The 21,685-nt window shown below is 44.1% G+C and overlaps 1 protein-coding gene across 4 annotated transcripts in view; it reads left to right on the forward strand.

Annotated features, from left to right (window-relative positions):
- Window positions 1–21,685, forward strand: part of myo3b (myosin IIIB) — an 81,528-nt gene that overhangs the window by 39,939 nt on the left and 19,904 nt on the right. For 2 of the 4 annotated variants that reach the window (XM_054746944.2, XM_015966511.3), the window contains exons 24-32: window positions 942–962; window positions 1,973–2,050; window positions 8,598–8,803; window positions 11,270–11,381; window positions 11,464–11,626; window positions 12,013–12,093; window positions 13,404–13,482; window positions 15,060–15,111; window positions 15,980–16,103. In XM_054746944.2, coding sequence (XP_054602919.1) covers window positions 942–962; window positions 1,973–2,050; window positions 8,598–8,803; window positions 11,270–11,381; window positions 11,464–11,626; window positions 12,013–12,093; window positions 13,404–13,482; window positions 15,060–15,111; window positions 15,980–16,103 — 916 coding nt within the window. The remainder of the gene's footprint in view (window positions 1–941; window positions 963–1,972; window positions 2,051–8,597; window positions 8,804–11,269; window positions 11,382–11,463; window positions 11,627–12,012; window positions 12,094–13,403; window positions 13,483–15,059; window positions 15,112–15,979; window positions 16,104–21,685) is intronic. The other 2 variants (XM_070543971.1, XM_070543970.1) reach the window with 2 other exon arrangements.

A 21,685-nucleotide genomic window follows, 5' to 3' on the forward strand; every position in this document is an offset into this window, starting at 1 on the left:
GCTGCTAGTGGCTTTTTAAAGGTCTCATTCACACAGAAACTGTTACTTGTTGTTTTTGTAATAAGATTGGTCGCATGCATGCTGAATGTAGAAAATGTCTTTAACCTCCATCAACTGTATTAGCTGTCAAAATAAAATAGATGAGAATTTGATCAGGTAAGAAAAGCCAGTCTTTTCTACAGGAACATTTGCATTAATGGCCTCTCCCACCTTCGCCTGTGACAACAAAAAACTGTTGATTTTGCAGCCAGGAGAGATCAGAGCATGTCTTGGCCATTAGAATTAACCTGCAGCATTAGCAACTCCACAACATTGTGGAAAATGTTTGGGTTTGTGTTATTTGTGGAGGTAAAACGTCAACGTTACATATTTTACCAAAGAAAGAGAAGCAAACAGAGGAAGAGTCACATTGCTGTTAGCCAATCAGAGGTGAGATATGTGCATATCAGGAATATTATAATAAAGGGTAAGAATCCCGTCATTTTCTGCCCCCCACTTCTCTGACCAACTTCTACTTCCTGAAACAAGAGCGCGAGAGCTTCTTTCCCCACAGAAGATTACTCACAAGGCCTTGATTCATACTAGTGACTAACAAGTGAATCCTTTACTATTAAAACTAATGATTGTTTATTTAAATTATTAAACATACAAGGTCAGGAATAAACTCTGTTTCTCCAAACTGAGGCTGTTACAAAAGGCTGTTTCAGTAGATGTGATTTTAATTGTTCATGAATTTTAACAGAACTTTTTTAAAGGCAATACATTCTAGTTTCTTTCCCTGACATATTGGAATTGAATGTGACATTTAAAACTTTAATTCTTGTGTATTCTTCTAATTCTGCATTGTGGAAACCCCCTTTAAGGTGCACTTCTTTCTTTCTTTTCCGTCCACTTCTCTTTTTTCCTTCCACATTGTTTCCCAACATGTGCTGCACTCAAAGTCACCCAAATACCTACTGAAGGTAAGATTTCTGCAAAACTGCAGAGCAGATCCAAATTGCAAGCAGTTTTATGTGACAAACACAGTCCTCAGAATTCAGCCGAACATTATTGTCATCTCTGAATTGTGCTCGCCGTCGCGCTCTCGCCTAACATCAATCAAAGTCTGGATGTGGAAAATGTAAATCATCTCTTTTGAACTATTTTTTCCGCCACAATTCTGAGTTATCAACATAAACAAATATTCTCTTAGATTACTGAGAAAAAAAATTCAAATTAGACACAAACACAGACCAACATTTTAGGAAAAATAACCGTAGAGGAAACTGCTCCTCTTTGATGTACTTCCACCTCCTCAGTTATTCGTGACTTCCTAATAACAGCTCAGTGTGACTGATGTAATATGTATGCTGTCTTGTTCTCTATCAGAGCTGGAGAAAAGTAGACGGAAACCGACAACGAAGAGAAGGTTGTTAGATTAAAGTAGCGGGACGCTTGTTAGAATAGTGGAAGTGGGTCTCAGAGACCCGTTTGTTCTCGTGTATGATCTCCTTTCAGAACAGCGAAGTGTCAGAGGATCTCGTTCCTCTCTTCACCAGGGAACGTACCTTTCTCCCTTTGAGCAAGAACAAAATAAAGTATTAACATATGCCATCAAAAATCTACTGCATCATTAGTTTTGATGAAGCTATGAACAGAGAAGGCCGTTAGAAGCTTAAACTGTGTCCTCGTTAATTTGTCGTCATTCGAACGGTGACGAAAACTCTTATTACTCTGAATGCTCTGCAGTTTTCCCATGCCCCACAGCAGTGCCAAACGACTCTAGTTTGTTCGTTTTAAGTGTTTATGAGCTTTTGTTGCACTGACAACACCGTTAGTACAGCTGTGTGTTTCCAGTCGGCCTATTTAGAGCAGAGAGACCTGCCATCAAAAAGCGTTTATCTCTGCAGAGCCCACTGAGGGAGCCGGGCTGTGAATCAACAGCGTCTAATTTGAATCTGTTTTATTAATGCCCATGAATGTTTGTGTTCAGGTGGACACTATGGAGATGATGCGTCACCCGGAAGAAACCACCAACATGAGGAGGCAGACTGTGGCTTCTTATTTCCGTGTGGGTGTTTCAAGCTAAACTTTGCTGAAATCTTTTAATGTGTTATTTTTTAAGACACTGACAGGTTTTGATTATTTCTTCAGAGATTTGAAACGGCATCATTAATAATGTTAAAATATTCCGAGCAGAAATCTTTCTTATTGTAGTTCATGCACTATTGATGAACATCAACAGTATCAATATAGCCTGACTGCAAGATCAAAGCAAAACTAGAGACTGTTAGAGAGGATCAATAAGTCAGAGTGTTACTTATGTGGCAAGGTGGATAAACGAGGGCCCAGGCGGGATTCGATCCCCAGACTTCCGGGTGAGAGTCATACGCTCTAACCAGTCAGCCAAAGGGACATCCCCTTGGCCAAGTAGCCAGGGCGCATGATCAATCGGGACACTGTGACAGGTTGCTCAGACTGTCACACTTAACCAGTGAAGACGAGGAAAACTATGCAAGATCATGGATGGACTTGGAAGGAATATAATCAATATTTTTATCTCAATATTCCCTTCAGTTTAAAGAATCATTATCAACCAGCTCAGTGGCCTAGTGGTAGAGCGTCTATCCTGGGACTGGGAGATCGGAGTTCAAATGGCGGTCGGGTCATGCCAAAGACTTAACAAATGGGACCCAATGCCTCCCTGCTTGACACTTGGCGTTAAGGGGTTGGATTGGGGGTTAAACCACCATATGGTTCACGGGCGCAGCCGTGTCTGTAGCTCACTGCTACCTATAGGGATGGGTCAAATGCAGTGGACAATTTTCACCACACACCAGTGTGTATTACAACTATGAGACTTGTACTTCATCAGCCTTCTGATTGGGATAGTTCTGGTTTGTGTGTGCCAGGAGGGAGCATCCATCCATCCTTTTACCTCCTTTTATCTAGGGTCGGTTCATGGGGCCAGTAGCAGCAGAGAGGCCCAGGCTTACCTCTCCCCAGCTACTTGGGCCAGCTAGGGGAATCCCAATGCATTCCCTGGCCAGATGAGAAACATGGTCCCTACAGCGTGTCCTGGGTCTCCTCCCAGTTAAAGGTGCCTAGAAAACTTCACCTAGGGGACGTTTGAGAGGCACTTAGGAGGCATCATATAACCAGATGTCCGAGCCACCTCAGCTGGTTCCTCTCAATGTGTAGGAGCAGTGGATCTACTCTGAGTCCCTCCTGGATGACAAGGAGAGCCCAGACACCCTGAGAAGAAAACTCATTTTAACTCCTTGCATCAGGGATCTTATTCTTTCGGTCACTACTCAAAGCTTGTGACCATAAATGAGGAGTAGAATGTACACGCGCTGGCCACTTTATTGAGTACCCCTTGCTAGTACCGAGTTGGACCCCCCTTTGCCTTCAGAACTGCCTTAATCCTTCGTGGCATTGATTCAATAATGTATTGGAAGCATTCCTTAGAGAGTGTGGTCGATACTGACACCGTGGCATCACGCAGTTGCTGCAGATTTGTCGGCTGCACATCCTTGATGTGAATCTCCCGTTCCACCACATCCCAAAGGTGTTCCACTGAATTGAGACCTGTTGACTGTGGAGAACACGTGAGTACAGTGAACTCATTGTCAAGTTCAAGAAACCGGTCTGAGATGATTCAAGCTTTATGACATGGTGCATTATTCTGCTGGAAGTAGCCATCAGAAGATGGGTACTCTGTGGTCATGAAGGGATGGACATGGTCAGCAACAATACTCAGGTGGGCTGTGGCGTTGCAGTGATGATCAATTAGTACTAAGGGGCCCAAAGTATGTCAAGAAGATGGTCCCCACACCATTACACCACCACCAGCAGCCTGAACCATTGATACAAGGCAGGATGGATCCATGCCTTCACGTTGTTGATGTCAAATTCTGACCCTACCATCCGAATTTTGCAGCACAAATCGAGACTCATCAGACCAGGCAACATTTTTCCAATCTTCTATTTTGGTGAGCCTGTGCGCATTGTAGCCTCAGTTTCCTGATCTTAGCTGACAGGAATGGCACCTGAAGAAGAAAAAATATCATTTCTATAGCGCCTCTCAAGAAAAAAATCATGAGGCGCATCACAAAAACAAAAAATGTAAAAATATAAAAAAGAATTTAGAAAATGGTTTAAAATGTATTTAAAATTAGCACAAAATAGACAATTATGATTAAAAAATGTTAAAGAGAGAGTGAACATGAAAGAGGGAAATCAGTGGATCCTGATGAAAGTGGAATAGGTGGGGAGAGCAGAATAAAGAGAGAGAGTGATGAAGAAGGTCATACAAAAGCCAGCTTGAACAAGTGAGTCTTCAGTTGCTTTTTGAAGGAGTCCACTGAGTCCACTGATCTCAGGCTCAGGGGGAGAGAGTTCCAGAGTCTGGGGGCCACAGCAGCAAATGATCTGTCACCTTTGGTCATTAGCCTGGTGCTGCACAACCAGTAGGCTTTGATCACTGAACCTCAGGGATCTGCTGGGAGTGTAGGGACTAAGAAGATCACCAATGTAAGATTGTGCTTGTCCATGTAAGGCCCTATAGACCAGAACCAGGATCTTGAAATGAACCCTGAAGTTGAATGGCAGCCAATGAATCTGGAGGAGAAGCGGGGTGATGTGGGTGTGTTTGGAGGACTTGGTCAGAAGCCGAGCACAGGCATTCTGAACCACCTGTAGACGGTTCAGGGACGTTCTGCTCAGACACGTGAAAAGAGAGTTACAGTAGTCTAAGCGGGAGGAGATGAAGGTGTGGAGAACAGTCTCAAGTTCAGAGCGGGACAGAATGGGACTCAGCTTAGCAATGTTCCTAAGATGGAAGAAGGAAGCGTGAACAAGAGAACTGACATGAGAATTCAGGGTGAGAGCTGGGTCAAAGGTCATGTCAAGATTCCTGACGGAAGGTTTGGTGTGAGAAGCAATCTGACCAAGAGAGTCTCTGACTTTGGTAACCAGCTTGTCTGGGGCACAGATGAGGATCTCAATCTTATCCTCATTCAGCTGTAGAAAGCTCCCAGCCATCCAGGTTTTAATAGAGTCTAAGAAGGTGTGTAACAGCTGCAGCTTCGACATCTCATGGGGCTTAAAGGAGATGTACAGTTGGATGTCATCCGCATAAAGACGGTAGGAGATTCCTTTGAAGGAGCTCAGGATGTGCTGAAGAGGAAGCAGATAGAGGAGGAAGAGCAGTGGCCCCAGCACAGAACCTTGTGGGACACCATGGGCAAGGGAAGTGGTGGAGGACCTAAACTTGGTTGACGGCCACAGAAAAGGAGCGCTCAGAGAGATAAGAGGAGAACCACTCCAGAGCAGTTCCAAATAGGTCTACCCGCAGTCTCTCAGCCTCTCCAGTAGCAGGTGATGGTCAACAGTGTCAAAGGCTGCAGTCAGGTCCAGCAGGACCAGAACAGAACAGTCCCCTGCATCACTGTGAGTCAGAAGGTCATTAGAGACCCTAAGAAGAGCTGTTTCAGTAGGATGAGCTCTACAAAAACCTGATTGTAAGTAATCATAGATGTTATGTTCATCAAGAGCAGCTGTGAGTTGTTTAGCCACAACCTTTTCCAAGATCTTGGAGATGAACGGAAGTTTAGAGATGGGTCTGAAGCTGCTATGGAGAGAGGCGTCAAGACTCGGTTTTTTAAGAAGCGGGTGGATTACAGCATTCTTAACGTAAGCAAGGACCTGACCAGAAACCAGAGAAGCATGAAAAATGGAGACCACGCTGGGACTGATGGACTGAAAAGCACTTTTAAACAAAGATGAGGGTAAGATGTCGAGGGGGCATGCAGAGGTCTTCGTAGAGTTAACTAGTTTGGTTAACTCAGGCAAAAAAACAGGAACAAAGCTATCTAGGATGATGGGCCTGGTTGGAGTCGGGAGAGGCAGCGATAAGGCTGAAGGAGAGATGCTAGATCTAACCTTATTGACTTTGTCCTCAAAGAAAGACAGAAAGTTCTCACAGTCTGCAACAGAGTGGATGGAGGCTGTAGGAGAGGCAGGAGACACGATGCTGCTGATGGTGTTAAACAGTACCTTGGAGTTCCCTTTGCTCTGGGACACCAGGTTGGAGAAATAGGAAACCCTAGCATCTCTGACTGCAGAGTTAAAGGATGACAGAAGATCCTTTAGGTGCAGCAGATGGACGTGGAGATGGGTTTTCTTCCACAAGTGCTCAATTTTTTTGCACTGGCGCTTCAGGCTGCGAAGGCTGTCATAAAACCAGGGAGTAGGGTTCACTGCAGGAACTGGTCTGGTTCTGACAGGACAGATGTTGTCCAGAATACAGAGGCAGTGCTCATTGAACTGAGAAGTTAAGGAACCTGGGTCGTTATCAGAAGAACAGGGTGGATCAAAAGCAGCAGAAAAATTGCTAGCTGTGCTCTCATTAAGAAAACGAGAACTAACCATACGGCGAGCAGGAGGTGGGGACGCAGAAACTGACAAGTTAAGGAAAATGCAACGGTGATCTGAAATATAGACGTCCTCAGGACAAACACTGTCAGTATTTAGACTCAGGGTAAAAACAAGGTCTAGAGTGTGCCCCCCTGGTGTGTGTGGGGCCAGAAACATGCTGGGTAAAGCTGAAGGAGTCCATAAGGCTGGAGAAATTCATGGCAAAGTGATCAGAGGGATCATCAATGTGGATGTTAAAGTCACCAACAATCACCAGTCTGGACAGCTTCACAGGGGAGGATAGAAAGTCACTAAACTCCTGAAGGAAAGAACTGTTTGGACCAGGTGGACGATAGACCACAGCACAGTAGAACGGGTCCTTATGTCCGACTTTAATCAGCTGCAGTTCAAAGGATGCAAAGTGACCAGAGGTTGTAGAGCTACATGGAAGATGGTCTCTGAAAACAACAGCTAGGCCTCCACCACGACCAGAACCCCGGTGCTGGCTAAGAAAAGAACAACCACTCGGGCAGAGTTCAAGCAGACCAGAATAATCAGATGTTTGCTGCCAAACTTCAGTCAGAAACTGAAAATCCAGGTTTTTAGAGAGAATTAGATCATTGAGCAGGAAGGACTTATTGTTAACAGAGCGGGTATTTAATAGAGCCATGCTGAGTGAGGTGGAGGAATCAGAAACTACAGGAACAGCTGGCGTTAGTGGACGTAAATTAGCAGGGTTAGATCCACGGTGTTTATAAAGACCACTTATGGAGGAAACAGAAGGAGAAACCACTGAGTAATGAGGATAAACCGACCTTAAAAAACTTGGATGGAGAAACCGCGCCGCAACGCGGCCTGGCGGGAATGCGGAAGTGGCGCTCAAGTTGCCAAACAAAGGACAAGAAGCTAGAAGATCCTGTTGATGTTTACTAGATAAACCACGCTTTAAGAGAAGTCTTAAGCCCTTTTCAGACAGACATTCTGGAACATTTGTGGACAATTCAATCCGGTTTTTAACCGGAACTGTGTTTTCAGACACACCACTTTTGTACCGGAACTTGTCCTTTCGGCTGCGTTCACACAGCAGGGAAAAGTTCCAGATGTCTGACGACGGCGGGGGGTGGGGTGGGGGGAATCGGACTTATGTTAAGAAGGAGAAGAAAATATTTCTATAGCGCCTCTCAAGATAAAAATCACGAGGCGCTTAAGCATAATTCTGCGCACACGAAGACTCATAAGAGACCTGGATGATGAAGCTCAATGGTTAAAGGAATCACTGAAGCGGTGTGAAGCGCTCCGTCGCGCGTCTAGACGGTACCGTAGGAGGCGAGCTGCCGTGGTTCGCCGCATGCTACAGCAGCAGGCTATCTGGGTGCGCACAGCGTCCCCCGGTACCCTCCTCCTCCCCCTTGTCCGGAACTTTACCTCACCAGTCTGAAGCAGCCACCCTGTCCGTAACAAGTCCGGACCTGTTACTAGGGGCTTCGTCCGGATAAATTCCGGAGCACGCTATCCGGATGTTTGTATTCAGACAGAAAGGTCTTACGGACAGAGTCCGGAACATTTCCGTTTTTCATGGCCTGTCTGAAGGGGGCTTTATTCTCACCTGGATTCCTGCTCGTGTACCTCTTTTCCTCCGACGGTTTCCCGGGACTGAATGAACATCGCTGGAGGCGACCTGGTTGGGATTGTCGTTTGGCTCCGGGCCAGTGCGCCGCTCGGATAAACAAACAGGGAGGTACGTCCTCGATGCATCTTGGGCGATCGTGAACGAACGGAAGGACAAAAGAGTCTGGCGATCATAGGAGATGGTAGCAGGGACACTACCGAAGAGGATCGCAGACAGGAGCAAGGTGGAAAAGAGGAGGTTAGTGGAGAAAAGTTTGAAAAAGTGGCCGGTGACTGAGGCTAAGCCAAGCACAGGCGCCATCTTGTTACCAACCGGAAGCGTGTGCATGGCTGTTTGACTCGGATAAACTAGCATCCTTTCCAGGATTTGCCTCGCCTCACTTTCAATAATAGACACCAGCACCCCCCACCCTGAACAGGAACACACAGGTATAGATAGAGTACGGATGAGTTAGCATGCCTTTCAGTCTTAACAAAAACACTTTTTGCACATGTTTGTATTCATATAAAATACCAATGTAGATTTTTGCTCTACCTCTTCCTACTCTCCTATTGGTGCCTTCCCATAGTACTCCCTGATGGACCTGTTGTCTAAGATGGTGGTGGGCCAGCCTCACTTTGTGCGCTGCATCAAACCCAACGACGACAGGCAGGCGCTTCGTTTCTTTAAGGAGAGGGTGATGCTGCAGCTGCGCTACACAGGGATCCTGGAGACTGTGAACATCCGCCGACAGGGCTACTCCCACCGCATCCCATTTGAGGAGTTCGTCAACAGGTAGCCGTGATAGGATGGGGCCCCACACTCACATAGTGCTGACACAAACCCCAGAGAGCATGCCGAACAAGTTATCCCTGCTCTGCATCACACAGAAACACGAGTTCTTTAATTAGGTAGAAGTTCATGTTGAGCAGAGCGAAAGGCTGACTAATTGGCAGTCATTAGTGATGGAGCAGGACTTAATCTTACAGATCTTTTAACTGTAGTCTGGAAAATACGGATTTAATTCAAAAAGGGAGGAACCGTGGTTATAAGGGGAGATGCATTTTAATAGGTTCCCCTTTACTATTCATAAAGAGTTTGTTCTTTCACTCAGTGACCTGTTTTTATGTTGGAACACAATTAAAACAAGTCTGATCATTAGAGGGACTTTAAGTAAGCAGACTGTAGAAAATATGGAACATGATCTAATCCTGAGCATCAAAAACTCCTTTAATGTTCATTAGCCTCAAATTTTAAAGTAGGCATCCTGAGTCATTTCAACAAACAAAGAAAAAATTACATATTTGGCGAAGTCTGAAGGAATCTGGCTTTTTATGTTAGATTCCTTTGAAAAAGGCTTCAAAATGAGGATTAATAGCTTCTGGATTGTGGGATAAAAACGTTTTCAGATGTTTGTTTTAGTCTCACTGCTTTAGCTTTGAGAGTATTTTAAAATGATCACATGATGCTGATAATCCCACACAGGATCACACACGACCTGACGACGAGTCCATCCCGTTGTCTCTGCTGTGCTCATGCTTGATGTGTAAACATGTGAAGGTGTTGCTTCATATTTAACCTTGCTTCTGAGTCCGTATCATCCCACCTGAGCCTGCCAGGGGTCGTGGAGTCCAATCCGATTGGCTAAACGGCACCTTTAAGAGAAAACTGATTTAAATTTGTGCTCTCATATCAAAGGCTCGTCTGATGTTGCAGTTCTTTGTATTTACCATCAAAGAAATAACAGGTATCAACAGGAATTAGTATGAAAGGCTTTAGACTGAGGCGGGGAGGGGAGTTCAAAGAAGTTTTTCATCATGTTGTTGTTCTTCTTTTTGACCAACGCCAGAGCACAATAGACGGACCCGTTCTGGACATTTGATGTCCCTGTGCAAACATTCAGGGCTGTCCTGTCCTGTGCTGGTATTTTGTAAACTATAATAATAGAATTGCTGGATTCAGACGGTGTGTGAAGTAAACACAACTGGCACCGATGGACACTGATAGGCCCGAGTGTTGAAATAAGAGACGATCGACCCAACAAGCTCCGACAATGAGCCACTGTTTAAAGGCTTAGGTTATTTGTCTGGACTGCTGATGTCCCAACTGCTGATTGTACTGGTTGTTCGTCTGATAATGGGATAATATTTCTAGCTTATTTACTTAAACTTGTATCAAAATTTTTTTATAGGGACACATTATGCTAAACTCACCTTTTGCATCTCTTTGTGCTGCCGTGTCTCTACTGCCTCTACCAACACTTTTCAACAAAACTTGGGGGGGGGGGGGGGGGGGACATTTTTACGTTTTCTGTCAGTGTTTGGTTTTAGGAATAATGTGCCTAAAACAAGCCGTTTCAAAAAGTCCTCAATTATGACATTACAACCTGAAATTAAACCAGCAGCGGTAGTTCTACTCCAAGCCCCTCCCAGATAACTGAGCTTCTTAGTTTTTAGCAGCCTGAGTGAAGGATGGGTAGGAATGGCTAGCTCCAGCTTTTTTCTTTAAGAAAAAGATTTTATTGAATGTCCCCTTTAATATTAATTAGGCATTAAATAATATAACTTACACAAAATAACAAAATCAAATTGTTAAACCCACTTGTGTGTTCAGAAACTATTTTCCCCACATTATTTATGTTATTTTTTTCCATTTGCAAAATTTGTTGTGTTGTTTTGTAGTTTGCTTTCAATCATAACATTTATAACAGCTAAAGGCCTAGAAGAGGTTTAACAAATTTCCCATTTAAATGTCTCTTTTCAATAATAAACATGCACAAAATCACTCTAATATAATAAAGATTAATGGTTTAATTGGCTCTTGCACATTCTCCCATTGCAAAATTCCTTATAGACATGATTGGTCCATGGTTATCTATGACTGTCTTTATTCTGAAAAATAAAATACGCACAAAAAACATTTTTGATTTAAAATAACTGAACTTTTAAGTATTTATCCAAAGTAAAATACAAAAATGTGTTTGAAAGGTGAGCAAACCTGTAAAAAACAAACATATTAATGATCACAGTCCTGTATAGTGAGTTTAGTTTTTAATGCTATGCGAACTGCTCTAATTGAGGATTGTAGAGCAGGTGAGTTAACGAGGGCTGAATTCCAGATCAGCAGCTGTGCCTGCTGCTAATGAGCAGAACTTCCAAATGGAATGCAGCCCTTATGAATTAGGCCTGTTGGGAGTATCAGGAAAGAGAAACTTTACTTATGTTGCTAAATAAACGTTCCACCCTTTTTCTTGCCTTACAGGTACTTTTACCTCGCGTTTCGGGCTCACCAGATGCCAGAAACGAGCAGAGGGAACGCCGTAGCCATACTGGAGCGAGCCAAACTAAAGGACTGGGTGCTGGGGAAGACAAAGGTGATTTATACTTTTTAAATACTAAACAATTAGAATTTATGAACTAAACACACGTCTTGGTTGCTGACTGAGTGTCCTTCAGGTTTTTCTGAAGTACTACCATGTAGAGCAGCTGAATCTGCTGCTGCGGGAGGTGATAGCTCGGGTGGTGTTGATGCAAGCTTACACTAAAGGCTGGCTCGCAGCCCGACGCTACCGAAAGGTGAAAGAGAAGAGAAACCGTGGAGCCATCGTCATTCAGTCAGGTAATAGTGGATTAATTAAAACACATTTATTCAAACTCAATTTGCAAATGTGCAAATGAGTTATTTTATCAGTGTTGATGAGATGGTTTTAGGACTCAGATTAATGTGTGTGTGTGTGTGCATTCATGCGTGCGTGCACGCATGTGTGTGTGTTCATAAAAGAGATAGTTTGATAACCACAGGTTGACCCATGAGGGTTAAGAGCGATGCTTCAGAGCAAACAATAAGACCTCAGAGAGTTCAAAGGGATCCGTCTTTCTGCCACCTGGTTTAGCTGTGGTTTGAAGTGGGATCTTGTGCAGTATATGCAGTCTATTTAGTTTCACAGAGGTAGGTCAGCAATTTTTTACACGCATACACACCCTTGTCTCTTTGCCCGTCTCTAGCCTGGAGGGGCTACGCAGCACGGCAGAATCTCAAACAAATAAAAAAGGAGCGGGAAGAAGCTGCACACCGCATCCAGTCAGGTGTGAAATGTTTATTTTTAATCTATGATTATGCATTCAATTGAAAACATCTGGATTGTCTTGTGTAGCATCGTGTCTGGTAGAAATCCCTTTTCTGAAAGACAAAGGGCCTTAAAAAACCCTCCCATCTCTGTGAAACACCTTTTTGATCTCCTGGAGTGGCCCACTAAATAGTGATAATTAATTAGTAATGCATAGAGGAAAGCTTTTGAAAGTTTGGGCAGCATTTGGTCCCCATGTTTCAGAAGAACCGTGCATACTGAGATCCTTTTTCCCCCTTTCATCTCATTCCCAGTAAAAGGCAAGAGAGGGGCTTATCCCTTCTGTTTCCTTGCGACTTCCTCTCCCAGATTCCTGGCCCATTACGGCTCTCGCATACCAGAAACAAGATGCCTTTTTATACTGTCAACCTTTTCATCTGAAATGTAAATTAATTCTTACTCAGTGTGCCTTGCCGGAGATCAAAGTGGGCACATTAACCTTCCCAGCCCCAACCCCCCCACTCCAACTCTTGGAGCCTCTCGCTGGAGGACAAGAGAGGGTGCCAAAAGGGGCTGGAGAGGGGAGGGCAAGGGGGAGGAGATCTGGCATTGTTTCCTCTGGCTCTCTTAAGGGCTGCCCTCATCTGGCACGGAGCTTCTCAGTCGCCGCCTGCACACCTTGTGTAAATGTGCTCCATTAAACCCTCGTAAATAAAGCTGCAGGATGGGTAAACACGGTTTTGGTGTGAGGAAAGCCTCTCTGTCACCGGCTCCTTTCTTTTTAGACGAGCGTGTTTGTGTGTGGCCGCCGGGGTTCACGGCAAGGGGGGAGGGGGGGAGGGAACCTGAACCTGACATGAGTGGGGCCCTCGGCCCCCCCGGCGCTGCACTCCAGCACATTCACATTGTGTGTTCTCTGCAGCTTATAGCCTTTGAGGTGGGCTGCATTTGCATGTTGAAAATAAACAGATGCCTTTCAAATGCATGAGCCTGGTGGCGTCTCAGATCTCAGCAGGACCCGGGGGATATGCTCGCCATCGATCAGATTAGACCATGCAAAGTACAACCACTGCTCAACAATGTACTCGAGCTCTTCTTTTCTCGTGCATATAATTTTACCAGAACAACACAAAGCCTGCTGACGGGTTCTCCGCATGCTTCGTTTACCGTCCATTTGAGCCCAGCGTGTCTCAATAATCACAGAACATTTTCCAACTATAGACTCCTTTGATGAATGCTGAATGACATGCAAATGGTCACTTATTGCAATGTAATTAATTGTTTTTAATAATATCAAGTGTGGAAGGATGACACTTTATTCCTGTGCAGCTTACAGGGGCCATCGGGTATTTCAGGACCTTGAACCCCAGAGGCAGAAATGTCATCCCACCAAAGAGGAGACCACTGGGTGAGCGTTGGCTTTAATTATCCCTTAGGAAACTCGTGGATTACCAACTTTCCTACAATTTAAATTTTGTCAATTTGCAGAAATCAGTGGCACCCCCCAAAAAAAGTTTTATGGGGGTAAGGGAAAATTTGAGGGTGGCGCAATAAATTGGTCTCGGTGGTTACTCTGCGAGCTTTTAGCTGTGTGTTGCATTGCCTCTTCATTTGTTATGAAAAACCGAAACGCATCCAACATATTTGCCTCAAATTTGAAAAACTAAAACATTTCAGTCTTTTCAATGTTTTAAACATGTATTGATTTAGCATTTTAGAACAGTTTATTTGCCTGTTGTTGACGAAGCATCCAAAAAACTCTTTAAATATCTATTTTTATTTAAATAATTATTAATTTATTTGTGGGGTTTTACATTTATGTCCTAAAGAAAATGAATGTATAGTTTTTGTGAACTTAGATGTATCAGAGTGCAAGAGTAGCCAGCACTTTTCTAGTGGGGGCCGGGCCACCCCTTGGGGATGCCACTGGCAGAAAGTATAAAAACAAGCATGTTTTACTAAAGAACTCTTTCATGAGCTGTCATTCATGTTCAGCACCTCTGTTCTACTATAATGTTCTGCTATTGCCCTCCAGAGGAGAAAGCTCCTCCCCATGCACCGCCTCTCTCACTTTTATAAACGTAATAAATAACTTTCCACGGAGATAGTGCAGTTGTCTGACCACAAATGGGGTTGGGCGCTGCGCTGGTCTCCAGATGTACGAGCTGAGGGATTTGTGTTTATTCAGCACATGGGCAGGCCAGTCATTATGAAAGTATGCGCAAGGCATGGGAGCAGCCACCGACTGCACGTCGGGTGTGTTTTATCAATCATCACAAATTCCCTGAGCGTTTTCCTGAATGATTTTAAATGGGGGGGGGGGGTTACAGTTAAAACATTTTTTTTTAATCTCTGGGACTTTATTGCACATCAGGGTTTTCACAACAGCAAAACGTCTCATTCAGATCTTCTGTGATTCGTCTTCATTCTCCAGTCAGAAAATACCAGATTTACACATCTGAAAATGTTGTGCTTGTTATAAACTCCAACCGAGCCAAGCCTCATCAGGGATTTTTCTCTCCGTGTTTACAATCGTATTCCTCTGTGAGTAAAAAAAAAAAAAAAAAACTTCAAACCTCCACTTCACAATTCTGTTTAATCAGTCCTGGAATCTCTCCACACATTTATTTTTGACACGATCCGGCTCATTTTTTTCCTCCTGTACGATCCATATTCTCACCTACTTGCTGTTCTTTTCCCTTTTGGTACCTTTCTTCTTTGCCGTGTTTCAATTCCGTGTTGGTGTCCAAACAGCAGAGCCTCCACAAATCACAAATTGATCACAAAACTTGTAGCGTGATGGTTGCTGTAGCATTGCGTGTGTGCACATGTTGCCTTTCTGGTGTGCCGTTCAATCAAAGTAACACCGGTGACTGTGCACAGACAAGTATCCACAACTTGCTCTTTGCAAATTGCATAATCATAAACTAGTGTTCTTATTTTTTAATAACAAAAGTGAATTAAATCGTGTTTTTTTCTCTACAGGTACGGCCTAAAGAGCAAAGAGGCACAACCAGATAACATAAAGAAAGGAAACGTAAGTTGCAGAATATCAATGAGCATCCTCTTAAAAATGCTGCTCGTCTACAAAGCAGCTTTAACCCAGATTATTCACTGGGATTTTTTTTTTTTTGAGTCCTTGAGACAAAAAGAGTTCTCTTGCCACAACCTCCATCTCAGCGGAGGAGACAGGGTGGTACAGGAACGAGAGAATCAAAAGGCTGGAAATTCACGGCTGAGAATAAATGCTCGCTCTTCCCCGAGGTGATTTGTCTTTGCGCTCCTCTTTCTACAGATGTTAGACCCCTTTTTTAGTAAAGACCTGAGGTTCTTTGGTAGCACTTTGATATCCTGCTCGGATTCAATATGTGAAATAGAAGAGCCACTCCGTGACTTGGAGCACATCGCAGTCTTTGAAGTCTGATCCAATTTTTGCTGCTCACCATTTGATGTTGAAAGGATGAAATGAGGAAAATGTACAGTTTTTGCCAGTAACTCTGCTGAGCATATGTAAGATTAAAAAAGCAAAATCCTTTGGAGGATGTACTTAGAAATGTTAAGCAGATTAATACTTTCCTATAGCTCTTTTATTCAAAGATAAAATTAAATATGAGCGGAAGTCTGTATGTGCTGTTTTTCACCCTCACAATTAAGTCAGTGCGGTGCTGTTTGCTAGGAGGTAGGACTAGTAAAAAGGGGGATATGCAATTGCATTAGCATTTGATTAACATTGCAAAGCACATTAATGGGTTTGAGTTATGAGTGCCAAATTGTAAATAAATAAATGCAACATCTACGTGACTAAACAGAGGAGGAAAAAAACAAATTAGGATGCTTGCTTTAACTTGTGTCAGTGCTTTCATTGACATTGCTCTTCTGGGTGTGTTTACGCCTCCTCTTTCAAGGCTGGTCCTGACAGTCGGGACAGACAAGTGAAAGACGTCAAGAGAGACAAAGGCAGAGCTGAAGACGGTGTAACGCAGCCTCGCAGGGAGACAGCCAGGCTGCGAGACGTGCAGAGTAAACAAGGTAAGCCCGGGCGCGGAGCTGCCGGGTGCAGGTAATTACACAAAGAGACAGTAGAAATCCAGCTTTAATGGATAAAGTGCCATTTTTTAATACGGGACCCCTTTCAACCTTTTCATCCCAGCCAATCCTCTGCTGCCATTCCTCACTGACAGCAAAGCAGAGCAGCATTATGGGTGATCATTTCTGTGGTATTTTAATAACTCTGGTCAGATCATCATGAAGTGGCTGGGGATGGGGGGGGGGGGGGGGGCTTTGAAAGTGCCACTTGAAAGTCTGCATTCTCCCCCGTGGCTGGCTCTACTCACAGGAGCTCATCAGTGACTCTAATAGACCTGCACAGCAATGGTGACAAGAAAACACACAAACCCTGATTTGTTGAACATATGTTTGCTTTGCTTTTTGCCCCAGGCAGTGAATTACATTAATTCCTGCTGCCTAGAAGGCTGAGTGGGTGGCTACACAGGGAGGGGGCCTCGGATCATGGCCGTCACCCAGCCCAGCGCTCTGTAATGGGGCCCCGGCTCTTCATTAATATTATTAGAGTGGGATGAGGTAAGAGGCCGAGGTGAAATAGCGTTTAGCAGCGCGGCTGAGAGATTACGGGGATTAGACATGATACTGTAACACAGACAGAGCTCTCCAGCGGGCCCCGGATTAGTGTCAGCACGCCGCAGCAGGTCTGGGTTAGATAGCGGCTAATTCGGTAATGCTGCATACAGGTGACCCCCCGCTCCCAGGCATCATGGCTGCTGGAGCCGTGACATTGATGAATTTATAAAGTCAAAGTGATTTCGGAAAGGAAACGCTTTAATTAGCTAAAATGCACACTTGGTTTTGAAGCCTTCATGTTGGTTTACACTAAAAGTTCAGTGATAGTAGCTCTTTTTAACCTGAACATTTAAAGAGAAGTTGATCCATTATCCTTCTTACTTCACCTAAATATAAAATAACTCTCTATGAATTCCCTTACCACTAAATTCTTCTAACATAAAGCGATTCCAGCATTTTTCATTCCTGACAGTTTCAGTACCTTCCAGAATGAGCCGTTTCAGGGTGCTGTCACTTTAAGAAAACAAGCTGGAGCTGGCCACGCCCAGCCATCCCACACTCAGGCTGCAATAAGCTGATAAAAATCAGATATCTGGGAGGGGCTCATGGTAGTGCTGCTGCTCCAACAGCAGCAGCTTTCTTGCACATGAGAGGTGGTTCTATGCTAATTTCTTTTTGTGACATCACAAACAGGGATTTTTTTAAACAGCTTGTTTTAGGAACATAATTCCTAAAACCAAACAGTAACAGAAAATGGGTGGATATTTTGTTATCACATGTAACGTCCAGCAATGGTCAGTTTTCACCTACAGATTGACCTACATGCCACCGGTCATCTGCAGACATAAATTCCATTCTCTAAAGTGGATTTTACAATCAATCTGTAGGTGAAAACTGACCATTGCTGGACATTAGAGCCCTGCACTGAAGCCCTAGGCCCTCGGGTCGGCCCGGCCCGACGGCCCGAGGGCTGGGCTTCGGGCCAACGACTGTGTAATTACCTCGGACACGGGCCGGGCCGGGCGCCTTCATTTTTAATCGAATTAATTTTAAAAAATTGAAACACTTAAACGCAGCAGTAGAGCCCTGCGCGGGACTGTTTTCTTCATCCCGCTCCTGCCCGCTCCCGCTGAATTTCTGACCATTACCGCCCGCAACTGCAGCGTGTGTGTTACACTCCCGCCCGCACCCGCAAAACTCGGAGAAATTATTACCTCACAATAAAAGAGATGTATTGAGTTTGCGTCCTCAACATGTCATTTTATAGGTAATGCCAGGGATCGGCAACCTGCGGCTCTTCCATCCATCTGATGCGGCTCTCTGTGCTTGTAAAATAATGAATGGATATTTAAATAAAATGCTTTATATTTTGCTGAATTAATTTTATATCTGTAAGTCAATTATATGTAAAGATTGTCTGCGTAAACCTGAACAGGCCCAACCCAGTCTTACTGTGAGACCGGGTTGACGGGTCACGCTTGTGCGTAATCATAGGCGCTTTCTGAGCTGAAGAGGATGTGAGATTCTGGGCTTCTCCTCAGACGGCTCCTGGATGCGTCACCACATTGGAGACAGGAACAAGCGCTATTCAGCCAAAGTTTCATAATCAGGGAACATTTTCTAAGTGACAAGTCTCTCTGAGTGACAGGGTTTGGAAAACACTCGCTTCAGTGGGAGGAACCTTCCCGCATGCGCTCTGGTTCTGCGATGCGCTCCAAGCCCCTCTCCACATCTTCAGCTCGCTGTGCACATATGCGCTGACAGCGAGCTGAGCTGAGCAATGTCCAGCTCAGATGTTCAAATGGGAATCTTTTCATGGGTGATTTAGCTACATCTGCGATGTGCGTAACGAATAAAATGTCAGTTCGTCTGCATGCGGCGGGGTAATTCTTTCTATTCTTTCTCCGTCAAAATAAACGGTCAAATACGGGAACTGTCCGGTCAACACAACACAAGCCCTGCTTTTGACCGTTTTGTTTTCTTGTGAAAATTGTTGGAAAGAGCAAGGGCGTAGGAACGAGTTTAATATTGGGGGGGACACATTTTGGAAATCCAACAAATCTGTTTTAGGTCAATATATAGGTCATCTTCACTGAAAAAAATACATTTAATGATTATTTCTGATTCTAACGTGTCACTGAGTGTTTCATGCAGGCTGAACATGAACATAGTCTCCTACCGCTATCTCCTGCGTTAGCTTCTGATGGAAAATCTGATAGACGGTGAAACTCTAGGATTAGAAAAGTCTGACAGACGTGACTCAGGGCGTAAGTAAAAGCCCAGAAAGACAAGAAAATAACTTTTATAGCCCAGTTCACTAACATTCTGTGTTTTTTTTTTGATCGGGGACCCATGAGCCAGCCAGAAGGGGAGGAGACTTAGGCTCCCCATTAGCCAGATCCAGGTGATTACTGGCCAACGTGGGCGTTTTGATTATAAAAAAAGCTGTTTATGTGTCAGTACTGTTTTATTTTTATTTAATAGTATGAATGTAGGATATATTATCTTATTCATATGGGTAGAGATGTGTAAACAGATTTAATACAAGACTAAAGCTGGGAATATTCAGTCTGAATTGATCTGACTCATCAGAATATTTTAAACTACATCAGCCAACAATGCTGACCACCAATCAGAAAAATCTGGTTGCTTCTGACAGAATGAAAAAAGAAATAATTCACTTACAACAACAGCTGGAACTACGTTAATTTTCAGATGGACAAAAGAAAAAACAGTGGCCAAAATTGCAGTCTAAATGCACCAGAATGCAGAGTTTAACACTTATTTTTCTAATATTTCTAAGGAAGCATTTATTTTATTCTTAAACCGTACTGCCCAGCCCTACTTGTTATGGGATACATACAGTATATTTAACTGTGTTCACTTATTATTACATTCAAATCTTCCTCTCATCAGCAACCTAAAACCATCTCATTCTTCACTGTAGCACCTACCTGCACCTCAGCAGGTCTGGCTCTCCCTGTCTCACCCTCAGCTGGTCTGGCGCTCCCTGTCTCACCCTCAGCAGGTCTGGCGCTCCCTGTCTCACCCTCAGCAGGTCTGGCTCTCCCTGTCTCACCCTCAGCAGGTCTGGTGCTCCCTGTCTCACCCTCAGCAGGTCTGGCTCTCCCTGTCTCACCCTCAGCAGGTCTGGTGCTCCCTGTCTCACCCTCAGCAGGTCTGGCGCTGCCTGTCTCACCTTCTTCATCATTTTCCTGCTGAACTTCCTCTGGTCTCTTATATGAAAAAAGTGACATGAATAAGGTTTAAAAATGAAATGTGATGAGAATGTAACAAACAAGCAACAATCACACTTACAAACTCCATTTTTATGTGGAGATTCTACTTTTTTATTTATTTCGTGTCAAATGGTTTTTGTCTGTTACTGTAAAATTCGTCATTTTTTTGTTGACTAGTAGTAGTGTTGTTTAATGTTTAATGCTAACTAGCAAGATGTTTACGTTAGTCAGCCATTTTAGCGTTTGACCAGAAATACAATTATACTCTTGGACTAAATTATTACCAACTCACAATTCCTTTCTTTCTTTCTTTTTGCTCATGAGAAGAACTCGCTGAGCTGCTGCCGTCTGTCTCTGACACCTGTGTCTGCCCCAGGCCCCCCACAATGCGGCTGTAAAATTGAGGCCAACCCGCAAGTAAGAAAAAATGCAGTTCCACCCTCATCCGCTGGGGGCTGGTGTCAGAAGCGAGCAAATCCTCAATGACTCCCATGTTAAAAATACCAATTTCACAGCAGAAATAAACATGTTTACAGCCTGGTACCAGAACATGTTTTTTGTTTAAATGATCTAGTTTACACTCATGAAAACTCTGAGGGGGGTGAATTTTTTTTCTCACTCTTCTGTTTAAGTGTATTAAAAGCCTAAAATTCTGTATAATTAATGAGCATCAGACCCACGTGACCACAGAGCTAGCTCCGTGGAAAGGCCTCAGTAGAGCCTCGGTCTGGCTTGGAAACTGTTCCGGGATTTTGAGTCTCTGTGTTTGTGTATTCTTTTTTTGGATATTTTTTTGTGCAATTGTTGGACAAAATGACTTGCTGTGGCATTAATTGCACTAATAGAGCGTCCAAGGAGTCTCCACTTCATTTTTTCGGTAAGTAAAATTATATTTATGTATTTTAGGTCACTGCCGAGCTGAGCTTAGATTTTAACATGTACTGTTTAACCATGAAATTTAAATGTAATAGGGTAAAACCCAGTGCATTTAACATAATGCTGCACTTTAGAAAATGGGTTGAAATATAACATGTTGGTGGAGCTGGGTTCCGACTATTGGCTTGTGGAGCTCTCGGGAGACCGATGTTTTCCACCCGGAATCCCGGCTGTTTCTCCCCGCAGCCCGGTCCATCTCTATCTGATCGCGGCTACTGTTAGCTGCGCGGGCTGACGGCTGGTTCTCCCAACAGCTCGGCGCATCGCTGTCTGATCGCGGCTTCTGTGTGCTGTGCGGCTGCCGGCTTGTGGAGGTCTCACAGAACACAGAGACCAGGTCTCGTAGACCTCCACAAGCCGGCAGCCGCACAGCACACAGAAGCCGCGATCAGACAGAAGCGCCGAGCTGTTGGGAGAACCAGCCGTCAGCCCGGGAGAACCAGCCGTCAGCCCGCGCAGCTAACAGTAGCCGCGATCAGATAGAGATGGACCGGGCTGCGGGGAGAAACAGCCGGCATTCCGGGTGGAAAACATCGGTCTCCCGAGAGCTCCACAAGCCAATAGTCGGAACCCAGCTCCACCACCATGTTATATTTCAACCCATTTTCTAAAGTGCAGCATTATGTTAAATGCACTGGGTTTTACCCTATTACATTTAAATTTCATGGTTAAACAGTACATGTTAAAATCTAACCTCAGCTCGGCAGTGACCTAAAATACATAAATATAATTTTACTTACCGAAAAAAATGAAGTGGAGACTCCTTGGACGCTCTATTAGTGCAATTAATGCCACAGCAAGTCATTTTGTCCAACAATTGCACAAAAAATAACCAAAAAAGAATACACAAACACAGAG

The sequence above is a fragment of the Nothobranchius furzeri genome, chromosome 14 (assembly GCF_043380555.1).
Source record: "Nothobranchius furzeri strain GRZ-AD chromosome 14, NfurGRZ-RIMD1, whole genome shotgun sequence".
Taxonomy (NCBI): domain Eukaryota; kingdom Metazoa; phylum Chordata; class Actinopteri; order Cyprinodontiformes; family Nothobranchiidae; genus Nothobranchius; species Nothobranchius furzeri.